The sequence below is a fragment of the Corylus avellana genome, chromosome 4 (genome assembly GCF_965113065.1).
Source record: "Corylus avellana chromosome 4, dhCorAvel1.hap1.2, whole genome shotgun sequence".
In the NCBI taxonomy this organism is placed as follows: Eukaryota; Viridiplantae; Streptophyta; class Magnoliopsida; order Fagales; family Betulaceae; genus Corylus; species Corylus avellana.
This window is the reverse complement of record NC_142493.1, coordinates 14,018,831-14,030,834: the sequence shown is the minus strand read 5'-3', so window position 1 is coordinate 14,030,834 and position 12,004 is coordinate 14,018,831. Positions and strand designations below refer to the sequence as shown.

Below are 12,004 nucleotides of genomic sequence, written 5' to 3'. Positions count from 1 at the left end.
AGGAGGGTTTGAATGTACTCATTATCCAGAGAGGTGGTAATAGGGCCGACCAGTACCTGGTGGTGGCAATTTACGCAGTGGGTGGCTGAAGAGGGCTTATTTGCTTCCTGAGGGTCGCAAAGGGCAGGGATGGAGCCAAGTTGCTAGTGAGTTGAACAAGGTGATGGTGACTTTTCTTGAAGCCATAGTTGTTTCTCCATCCCTTGGTGATTCTTCTCCAGTGGGGAAGAAGACTAGGAAGATGGCTGGGCCTGGGTTGGGTTTGTCTCCAATTCAGTTCCTCATAAAGGAGAGTTTTTTCCAACTCCTTTTTTTTTTTTTTGATAAGTAATGATGCATTAAAGAACGCAGAGGGGCGCAACCCAAATACACAGGGAGTATACAAGAGAGCGACTAAGTAGAGGAGAAAGAAGAAGAGAACATAAAAAGAAAATCAGGGAAATTGATCTCTAGAGGAGCAAGCCATCCTGCAGTCCACATAAAGAGCGTATACAAAAAGAAATGAACAATGTCCTCAAGGTTTCTCGACAAATCCTCAAAGCATCTAGCATTCCTTTCCTTCCATAAGCACCACATAAGACACAGGGGAGCCATCTTCCACACCACCGCGCTTTGGAATTTACCACCCAACCACCAACTAGCTAACATCTACTTGACGCTTTTAGGCATAACCCAACACATGTTGAAACGAGAGAAGATAACATCCCACAAAAATAACGCAACCCCACAGTGAAAAAAGAGATGATCCACAGACTCCCCATCCGATTCACACATACAACATCGATTAATCACAACGATGCCCCTCTTCCTAACATTATCCAAGGTAAGGGACTTCCTAAGGGCGGCTGACCAAGCAAAGAAAGCCACTCTCAAAGGAACCTTAGTGTGTCAAATACTTTTCCAGGGGAAATGGATGGGCTCTTTAAGGACAAGCTTCCTATAAAAGGAGCGAACCTCAAACTTCCCTTTTCTAGAGGGGATCCACCACATCCGATCCTCCCCTTCCCCCGCAACAAGAGCGAATACAAGAGCGAGAGAAGGGAGGCTAAGGCCATCTCCTCCCAATCATGAATTCTTCGAATAAAAGTAACATTCCAATGAACCATACCATTTATACTCTCCCTGATGTCTGCAATGGAGGCAGCCTTGTTGCTAGCTATATTGAAAAGGCCGGGAAAAGCTTCCTTGAGGGGCATTTCGCCGCACCAAAGATCCTCCCAAAAATTGACTTTCAACCCCAAGCCAGGATCCAAGCTGAAGTGACATTGAAACGATCTCCAACCCCTGCAAATGTGTTTCCAAAGCCCCACCCCGTGCGAACCACGAGGAACTTTAGTGCGCCAACCACCCTGAAACACCCCATACTTTGCCACTAAAATCCTTCTCCACCAAGCCTCTTCCTCGTTGGCAAATCTCCACAACCATTTTCCCAAAAGAGCTTGATTAAAAAACCGCAGACTCCGGATCCCTAAACTGCCCTCCGAAATCGGACTACAAACCTCATGCCAGCTGACCAAGTGGATCTTGGGCTCATCATTGAGGCCCCCCCAAAGAAAATCCCGTTGAATCTTTTCAATGCGGTTCGCCACAGAGATAGGGATAGGAAAGAGGGATAAAAAGTAAGTAGGAAGGTTGGATAAAGTGCTCTTGATGAGGGTGAACCTAGCTCTCTTGGACAAATACGAACGTTTCCAGGGGGCCAACCTTCTAGCAATCTTCTCTATCATGTCTTCCCAAATAGCCAAAAGCTTGAAAGAGGCCCCTAGAGGGAGACCCAGATACTTCAAAGGCAAAGAACTGGTGCCACAACCCAAAATGCCAGCCAACTCACCCGCCTCACCCGCACCTCCGACTGGGACCAAAACCGATTTGGCCCGATTTACTTTTAGCCTAGAAACAGCCTCAAAGCCAATAAGAAGGGCTTTGATGAATCTGATTTGGTCAGGAGCAGCCCCACAAAATACCAATGTATCATCTGCAAAAAGAAGGTGAGAAACAACCCGTTCCGACTCTTTGGCACCTACATAAAAACCATTGACGAAACCCCTGTTTTTCCAACTCCTTAGGCATATCAATCTTCCTCACCCTTTCCTCTCCAGCTCCTAGATGCCCTCCAATAATTCCTTATTTTTCTTCCCTACATCACCAAACACCTCCTCATTCCATTTTTTCAGATCCATCTTTAAGGCTTTCAATTTACTAGCCAATACAAAACTTGTTAAACCATGAAAATCATAAGACATCCACCAAGTTTTAATCTGATCAACAAAACCTTCAAATTTCAGCCACATGTTTTTAAATTTAAAATACTTGCTCCCTCCTCTTAGTGCCCCACAATCCAACATCAAAGGAAAGTGATTGGACAGTAATCTTGGCAGTCACCTCTGGATAATGTTCTTCCAACTCCAAAGAGAGTAAAAATCTATCAATTTTAGACCATATTTGATCTTCCTGATTGTTGGACCTCGTAAACTGCCTCCTGCAAGCGGTATAACCACCAAGCCCTGCACAAAAATGAACTCCAAAAACTCCGCCATTGCTACAAAATAACTCGAGTCACCGGATCTCTCGCTTGGAAACCAAACCACATTGAAATCTCCCCCAATACACCATGGCAGCTCCCACCAGCTCATCAAACCGGCCAACTCATCCCACAGACCCGTCTTTTCACCATCATCACTCGACCCATACAACACCCCAACAAAATTATCATTAATATAGAGCAGGTAATTGTATATCTCCCCCTCGTCAATGGTCTCAACCACCCGCCTATCCCACATTAACACTACTCCACTTGAAGCCCCACTTGAACCCACATAGCACCAATCAACATTTTGGCAACCCCATAAACTCCGCACCACCTCCCTTGAAATCACTTCCATCTTCATCTCCATTAAACATACAATATCCGCCTTCCAGTCTCTTAGAAGCCCCCTAATCCTCAATCTTCTATTAATCGCATTCAGCCCTCTATTCCATGTAATTATTTTAGGCTTCATAAAACACCAGTTGTGCCCCTCCCCCTTCCACGCCCTCTATGGGTTGAACCCCTTTTTTATCATAATTGATTGAGCAAAATCCAGCCTCTTTAACTCCCGATGCCCCTTTGTTGCACTTGCAGGTGTAGATAGAAACGTAGGAACAGTCTCTTTTATAAGTTATCCAATCCAATCTCATAAAGAAGCGCAAACAAGCACAACCCAAGTACACAAAAAGTATACAAGAGAAACACCCAATTAAGAAAAAGTACGCATATCAACAGAAATTCTAAAAAATTTGTCAAAAAATGATTCAAATTTTTATGAAATAAATTGTTGTAAACTAATCAATATGAAAATTAGTATAATGATGAAGGTTACTTACCCGTATAATAACTTCAAGGAGATCAATTTCACAATATCCAATGAGATTGTTGCGGGACAATCTATTGGTCTGCACAAAATGGGAAAAAAATGATAAGACAAATCAAACTATACAAATAATGCCAAAACTTAAATCAGCTCTAAAATTTTAATATAAGAATATAAGATGGAGAGGTGGAAGAAAACTTAAATCTCTCAAAGAAAAGCATGCAAAATTATGAGATGAGCTTTTCAAAGAGAAAAAAAAAAAAAAAAAAAAAAAAAGGACTGATTTTTAGACCAAATGTATCTCCAACCCCCATGAGTTATATTTAAATAAAAAATAAATGAAAGAATAAGGAAAAAAAAAAAAACCCTACATCAGCGCAAACACTGAACATCAACACCACGAAGCAAACAATTATACCCATAAACTACAGGAACATCTACATCTCATGTACCCAATGCGAGCAAGAGAAGTGATCAACACATGTCCAATACAAAAAATCCTTTGCACAAATGTTCATGCTGCTTAGACAGAAAACTAAAGTGTTTAAATAGCTAACCATGCCTCAGATGTGGGAAATGAAACAATTTTAAAAACTTCTAATAACAAAATAAAATTCAGATCAAAGAAAAAACAAGCTAATGAAATGCTATCAAATATGAATTAAAAAGGTCAAACCAAAAATGTGAGCACTGTGTTGCTATAATGTGCTACTGTACTTAGCATAACTCGGGCAATCTATGTAACAAGAAGGCTACTTGGGTTTTTGCCTTTTATAAGATGGCACATGGTAATACCCATTTTTTGTACAAGGAAATAATGCAACCAAGTTGTATAAATACTTTCAAACACCATTCATCCTTGTTCAGAAAAAGACACCTATCTCCCCCAACGTTGTTTCATAAGGCACCAAACTTCTTCCATTATAGTAATTAGTACACATAACTGCATCAATAATTTATTCTTCTTTTGTTGTATACAAACTGGAGTGAACTCTTCATCAACAAAAGCCTCGCTTACCTCAAGGTCCTCAAGGTAATGCATAACACTGCAAGAACAAGGCATATCTTAAGATTAAAGAAAACTTATTGCACACCTCAAACACAGAAATCCTTGCAACATGAGGCCCATTTTTTTCCAAAAGAAGTTTCTTTTCCTGCAGAAGAAAGGTAAAGTTATGCAGGAAGGTTAGTTTACAGAATGCAGTTTAATCATACTAAGAACGACTTAAAAATAAAGAAAAAAGAGCATCAACATTGATTCCAGAACTTTCAAGAGTATGCAAATATTGCAACACATGTTCTTTTTTCTTTTTTCTTTTTATAAGTAACAAATATCATTAAAAGCATAAGGCACCCCCAAATGAACAGGAACATTTTCATGATGATAAAATGGTCCAAGAGGATAACTTATAATAACAGCTAGCCCATAGCCATTAAAAACTCAAATGCATAACATGTTGGGATCAAACAAAACAAGGAACAAAAATCAATAAATGAATTCTGAATCTCCCTACTTCTTTTAAATGTGTGACAGCTTAACCCCAATACTTTCATAGAATATGGATCAACTAATATGGGTGAGAATGTGTTTGTGTGTGTGAGCAAATGGGCACACTCATTATCTAAGTGTTTGTATGTGTGTGCATGCACACGAGTGTGACAGCGTCTTTGCGCATGTGTGCATGTATGTATGTGTAACAAAGAGATAAAGAGAGAGTGATGTAGGCAAAAGGTTGTATAACACATTACCCCAGTGACACACAATATGGTCTGCTTTTGGCTCCCCCTAACCAGACTTCCCAAGAGGTCACCCATCCTGGTACTACTCTCGCAAAAGCATGCTTAACTGCGAAGTTCTGATGAGTCATGACTATCACGGCTTTAAAATGCTTCGTTGTCATGAATGGTGTAAATATACATATAAGCACATTTCCATCTCCATACCCAAGCTATGTGGGGCGTCACAATCACCCCCTCTTGGGACCCAGCATCCCCACTGGCGACCTCATGGGATTAGACCATTCTTAACATCCCAGCGAGTGCCCGCTAACGACCCATGGTCTTATGCACACTCCCCCCATCTCAGGCTAGGCAATGGCTCTGATACCATTTGTAACGGCCTAGGAAAAAGCATTAGCTACATCTGCACTATTACCCCAAAAGGACTAATCAATTTAAAGCTTTCCTAAAATTCATTATAAAGCCCAGTTTCACCTACTAGCTAGGTAATGTGAGACTTAGCACTCATTACTATCTTTATATACCACCCACTCTATATGGCTTTTTCTCATCTTCCCAATATGAGACCGTGGTGTTACAAACTCACCCTCTTAAATTCTTGAAGTCCTCGCCAGAGTCACATCATGCAGTGCTCCAGTACCACATGACTTGGCGTTACTAGGTGACTCTAATACTATTTGTAACACCCCACCCCAATGACATACAATATTGTCCACTTTTGGCTCCCCCGAACCAAACTTCCTAAGAGGTCACCCATCCTAGTATTACTCTCGCAGAAGCACGCTTAAGTGCGGAGTTCTGATGAGTTCATGACCATCACGGCTTTAAAACGCGCTATTGTCATGAAGGGTGTAATTATACATATAAATACATTTCCATCTCCATATCTCCATACCAGGCGATGTGGGACCTCACAGGCTGTGATACCAATTTCCAGACAACAACTTTTTTAAGTTTTAGAACTGATTAGGGCTAGGATAATTGGTAGGAAAATGCTGAAATTTTTTGGAAAATTATAACAATGACTAAAATACCCCTAAATCCTAATACACTCTTTTAATACTCCCCCTCAAGCTGGAGTATACATATCATATAAACCCAACTTGGAACAAATAAACTCTAACCAGTCATGATATAATGATTTTGTAAACATATTAGGTTACTAGTCTCCAGACTTCATGAATGCTATATCGATATCTCTCTACTGAGTATTTTGTCTCAAAAGAAATGACAATCGACCTCAAAATGTTTGGTCCTTTCAAATTATAGATATCAAAATCATTTGAATATAAATTAAATTATTAAATTAACAATTTCCTATCAGCTTAAGCTTATGGGACAAGTAGTATTTTTTTTTTTTTGATAAATAATGTTGTATATATCAAAAAAACGCAATGCGTCTTTAAGTACACAAGAAAGTATACCTAGGAAACCCAACCAAAAACCCAGAAATACACCCTAGAACCCAGAGAAGACCCAACGCAAGCAGCCCAAATAGAGCCACAGCCATACAAAAACCCAAAATACAAGGCAAAACTAAAGCACCCTGCCTACTTGTTTTTTGGGACAACTAGTATTTTTTTTTTTTTAAGTAATAACTAGTCTTATTGAAAGTGAAAAGGCACCCCAAAGTACACCTGAAGTATACAATAGGATCACCTAACTAGAAAGGGAAAAGCGAACAAAAAAGTCATCGTAACTAATCGACACCGGAAAGACAAGCGCCACAGTCCAAAGGTACAATGTATGAAAGCAATAGGATAATAAGTCTTCCAAGGAACTCTCCAAGTCCTCAAAACACCTATTATTTCTCTCCCTCCATAGACACCAAAAAAAGCAAGTAGGCACCATCTTCCAAACTGCAGCACTCCCCCTCTTTCCCGAAGACCACCAACAAGCGAGTAAATCAAAAACCCGTCTCGGCATCACCCAAGACAACCCAAACCGACCGAAAAATGCACACCACAAAGCATAAGCTACCTCACAATGAAGAAGAAGATGATCCACCGTCTCCTCATTCCTCTTGCATATATATCACCTGTTCGTCACAATCACATGCCACTACCTTAGGTTGTCTAGTGTCAAAATTTTGCTCAAAGCCGCCAACCACACAAAGAAACTCGCCCTCGAAGGAGCTTGTGTACGCCACACACTCTTCTAAGGGAATCGCCTCCCTTCAGTACATGCCAAGGAAGCAAATAAAAGTTTGACCTTGAAACGGCCTCTTTTGGAGGAAATCCACCACAACCTATCTTCACACCCACGTCTCACTCGTGCAGAATGCAACACCTAGAAAAAAGAGGCAAATACATCCACCTCCCAATCATGAGCTCCTTTAGAAAAACTAACATTCCATTGATTAGAGTCACCCCGTACCTCCAAATAAGCCGCAACTAAGGCGTCCTTCGCACAGGCAATACTGAATAAACCAGGGAAAGCTGTCTTGAGAGCTGTATCTCCACACCACAAATCCTGCTAGAAGCAAATCCTAGTCCCGTCCCCCACCTTAAAATGCATAAAGCCTTGGAAAGTATCCCCTTGGAAAGGGCATTAGAGCAAAGGTCGTAAGTTCGATCTTTGTCTCTATCAATTCAACCCCTTCCCCCCACTATTTCAATTAAATATTTTATGCGTTAAGCCTCACTTATTAAGGGAGAGTTTAAGCTCACACGTGAGGAGTGTGAGAATATAAATGTGATTAAACTAATTGCTTCCTATTAGCTTAAGTTTTTCAGACAAGTGGTGATTTAACAAAAATTACTACAAGAAAAGGTGCTCAGTTTGTTGCTTTAGAAAATAATATAGAAGCAACACAGTGACATACTGAGTAAATTTCCACTTAAATATGCTAGTTAATAGTATAATTAAGTAAAGAACAATAAGTGAAAAGCTTTGGCAAATGTTGTAAAAGGATATTGTTTAGGACATAAACTCACAGATTTCCAAACGGGGCTGTCCGTGCTGCACCACCAATGAAACAAAATCAGCACATGCAAAAGTCAAAAACAAAGTAAAAGGTTTCTCAAACTGTAAAAATATAATATTAGCTTATGTCAAATGATTATTTTACAAGTTCACTAAGATGGTAAAACCAGATACTTTTTTATTGATATGTAAAGTATATGGCGTGTGGAGACCATTTTCTCTAATATACTGCCAGAGTACTACTAATTCAGAAGAATATTTCATATACACAAAAAAAAAAAAAGTCTAACAGAGGGAAAAAAATACAAGAAAAAAAAAATTATAAGAAACACTTCCGTGTTTGACTCACTTCCTCTAGTTTACTCTCCAATGAACATCTCCACTATATTCTCTCTCCTTTCAGAGCTTTATTCTGTTTTATAGGTTGAATCTACTCACTTTAGTATAAGTCCCAATCAAATCATTATGGTAAATTGAAACTTCAGTAGCTTTGGGCTCGCTATTTTTTTCTTGGAGACCAAGATTTTAGAATTTTAAAATCTGCAATCAAAAGTTTGGTAATAGAGCACCTTGATCTGAGGTTATGCACATGATTATTTCTTTAAATATGTAACAAGCATTTCTTCAAAAATATCACAGATACCAAACTTGACAACAAGTTTGAAGATTATCCAGGGAAAAAAATGAAAGCATATAATGAGCTATTAAGAATCTGCAAGAAGGCCAAAAACACAAAGTTCTAGCCGCTCTCTTATAAAAATAATTCCATGATGATTACAATGTTGTTCATTATGTCGATCAAGTAATGCATGTTGAGGAAGAAATCATTGTTGATAGAGCACCAGCTTACTTAATATCAAGCCCAGCAAGCCAATTACACTTTCCAATTAATGATCACCCCACTTAAGACGTTATTATCCAAATGAAATTCATTTATACCATGACAAAGATAAATTACTTTACGTCTTTGTTATTGCTTCCAACAGATTTTTTCTTTTATAAATAATTGAGATATCATCAAAAGCATAAGGCGCCCCTAGTTACACAGAAAGTATACAAGAAAAACCACCCTACTTAGTAGGAGTCCAACAGAGATGGTTAAATCAGGTCCTCTCCAAGTTCAAGTCACACTATAGGAGTCCAAGTTCAAACCCATGAATGTTTTTATGCACCTTCACTTCAAAACTCAAGATCAAGTTTTTCCCCAATGTGGAGTGTGGGGTACATATCAGTTAAGGTTGAAGAGCAATTTCTTCATGCAGGAAACCAATAGATCAAGAAAGAACACTTTGGGGCTGATTTGGTTAATTTGTGGTCTTCATGAAGGCATATTATATTGCTCAAGTCTAGTATTTGGTTTGGTTCATGGGTTTTACTAAGAGGGCTTTGTTTTATGTTGTGGTACTGCAATGATCATACACATCAACAATAATGAGCAAAAAGACACATGGAAAGAAGACATTGAGACTTAAAGCAGGAGGCAGAGTAGAAGCATGCCGCTTAATTTCATCAAATTAAGATGATCTTGGTGATTGGCAAAGCGTCACGAACCAGAAGAAAAGGAAGAAGTTTGCAGGAAAATTATACAGACAGACATTTAAACCTTAATAATGTATTGATTGTACGTTATTAACACTACGAAAAAGGCTTTCATGGTAAAAATCTCATTCGCGGAAAGTCAACGCCTATTTCATTAACAAAATAGAATTCGCGAAAGAAAGTGTAAGAGAAGTTTCAGAGCGCTTAACTGGTCGGAGATCTCAGTGCGAAAGGTCTGCTCTCCAAGAGAAACACAGGCGAGCCACTTGTCCTTGAACTTCATCTCCGCCTGCAACCCCCAAGAGATTAAAATAAGGAAAACAAAAAACTATATATATAAGAGAAACAAAAAGGAAAAAGAAAAACATACGCGAATGAGAGTGAGAAGAGCAATTCCGGCGAAACCATCAGCAGCGAGGAGTTTTTGATAAGAGGAGGAGCCGCTACTACGTCCATGATGGTGACGATGAAGGTGAAGCCTCTGCTTCAGATGAGAGATACGGGATGATCCTTCTTCTTTAGAACCAGAAGGTGAATCTTCTTTCGAGCTTCCATGTCCCATTCTCCCTCTCTCTCTCTCTTTCTCTCTCGGATTAATTCCCTTTCTTTGTTCAGAATATCCCGATCCTCATTGTATATCCACCTCCATGATGTTGACTTGGCAGCACTATCACGGGTTCGCCATCACGTAATGGCATTTTCGTAAATAACGGTCATATATAATTTCCTGTGCATAGTAAAACAACGTATTCGGCTTGCACTACCGCATAATAGCTGTGGTAGCTTAAAACTTGGTGCAGTTTTGAGTGTGGAATAATTGTGGGCCCCACCCATTTAATAATTTTTTAAAAAAATAGAATAAACAAATCATTAATAATTATAAATTATAAATTATAAAATAATCAATAAAAGACTAAAAACTAGAAAATATAAAAAACAAACCTTGGCCAAAATGGGGAGGTTGGCCACTCCATTTTGGCCAAGAGGGTGGCTGGAGCCATCTCTCATGGGGGTTTGGTTTTGAGAGGTTTGATTTTTGGGGGTTCATCTCTTTTTCTTCGTCTTCTTCATGCTCTATTAGGTGTTCTTGTAGCTCATCGATGACCTCTAGGCTTTGTTCTAGGTTTTCTTCCAAATCCTCATCTTGTTCCTCCATAACCAAGTTTGCTTCTACTTATGGGTGTCCATGCTCTTCACCATCATTTCCACAAATCTCATCCCCTGTTACCTCAGTTTCGACCCCAAATTCTCTTTGCCTTTCCTCACCCACTTCCACATTCGCTTGTTCTTCTTTCTCATCTCTTTGATCTTCGTCTTCATCTTCATCCTAATCGTCACCCTCGTTCTTAACAGGTAACATTATGAATCGGAGACTCCCAAAATGGATTCAGCAGGTTTGCCATTTTCACTGGGTCAGATCTGCTCTTGGGGTGGTCCGGTCACATGGATGAGGTTTTAGAATGCATAAAGAAGACCTAGGTAATCCTCAGATTGAACTAGAAGCTCCATAATCTTTGTTTCTCATGGGTTTTATTCCAGCGTCTAAACCCAAAAAAAAAAATTTCTTTTGTCCCAATGGCCATGGGTGGTTTGTCCACCCCCAAACCGGTCATGCAAGGTGGCTCCAGCCACCCCTTGGCCAAAATGGGGTGGCCGGCCACCCCATTTTGGCCAAGAGCCACCCCTTTGTTTTTTCTACTTTGTTTTTTTAATTTTTTTAATACTTTTAGTTTTTTAATGTTTTCTTGTTTTTAGTTTTTTCATGTTTTTTAAAGTTTTAATATTTTTAGTTATTAGTGGGCAGGGCCCATAATTATTCCTTCCAGATGTAGTTCAAAACTGCACCAAAACGGTGCAGTTTTGAACTACAGCAGCTATGCAGTAGTTTGCACTACAACATAGAAGCGGAATCCTAAAAAAACTGCTTCTTAGCTTCCACCAATTTTCGACAAAAGCAGGTCAAATTTTAGATAACGTTTGACTTTCGACTGCAACTTAGATTGGTGGAATCTAGGTGGGTTCCCGATAATTTCTACCGGACCAACTAGTTTTATATTTAAAAACAAAAACAAATGGGCTTATGGCTAGCATGTCCATGTTTGCCAATTGATGAAAATTCAAATAGTATCCTGTATTATAGCTGATACGATATTGAGCCAATTCTATGTCGAATCGTGGGAGAACGTGCTTGGTGGAGAGAAGACGTGTTCAGAAAGATGATGTGTTTGGGTTAAGCCAAAAATATTTCCACACATGACCCACCCCCCAAACTCGACCGTGTGTTTAACTCCTCTCTACACAATGGTTAACCCAGCCCACAACCCCCAACTCCCAACTTAATTGCCCTAGTTACTTCCCTCCTTGAAACACATCAGCGACCCACCAAAGAGTGAACCTGCCTCTCTTGCCCAAGGGCGTTAATCTGCAAAATCCACAATGTCTCGGCAAAA

The 12,004-nt window shown here is 39.6% G+C and overlaps 1 protein-coding gene across 1 annotated transcript in view; it reads right to left on the bottom strand.

Annotated features, from left to right (window-relative positions):
• The window catches only part of LOC132178107 (phosphatidylserine decarboxylase proenzyme 2), a 37,265-nt gene extending 27,085 nt beyond the window's left edge, over positions 1 to 10,180 (bottom strand). The window contains exons 1-5 of the mRNA XM_088515264.1: positions 9,925 to 10,180; positions 9,764 to 9,843; positions 8,027 to 8,051; positions 4,445 to 4,504; positions 3,364 to 3,432 (exon numbers count right to left, since the gene is read on the bottom strand). Of these exons, the coding sequence (XP_088371390.1) occupies positions 3,364 to 3,432; positions 4,445 to 4,504; positions 8,027 to 8,051; positions 9,764 to 9,843; positions 9,925 to 10,116 (426 nt within the window). The 5' untranslated portion in view covers positions 10,117 to 10,180. The remainder of the gene's footprint in view (positions 1 to 3,363; positions 3,433 to 4,444; positions 4,505 to 8,026; positions 8,052 to 9,763; positions 9,844 to 9,924) is intronic.
• Between the last annotated feature and the right edge of the window lie 1,824 nt (positions 10,181 to 12,004).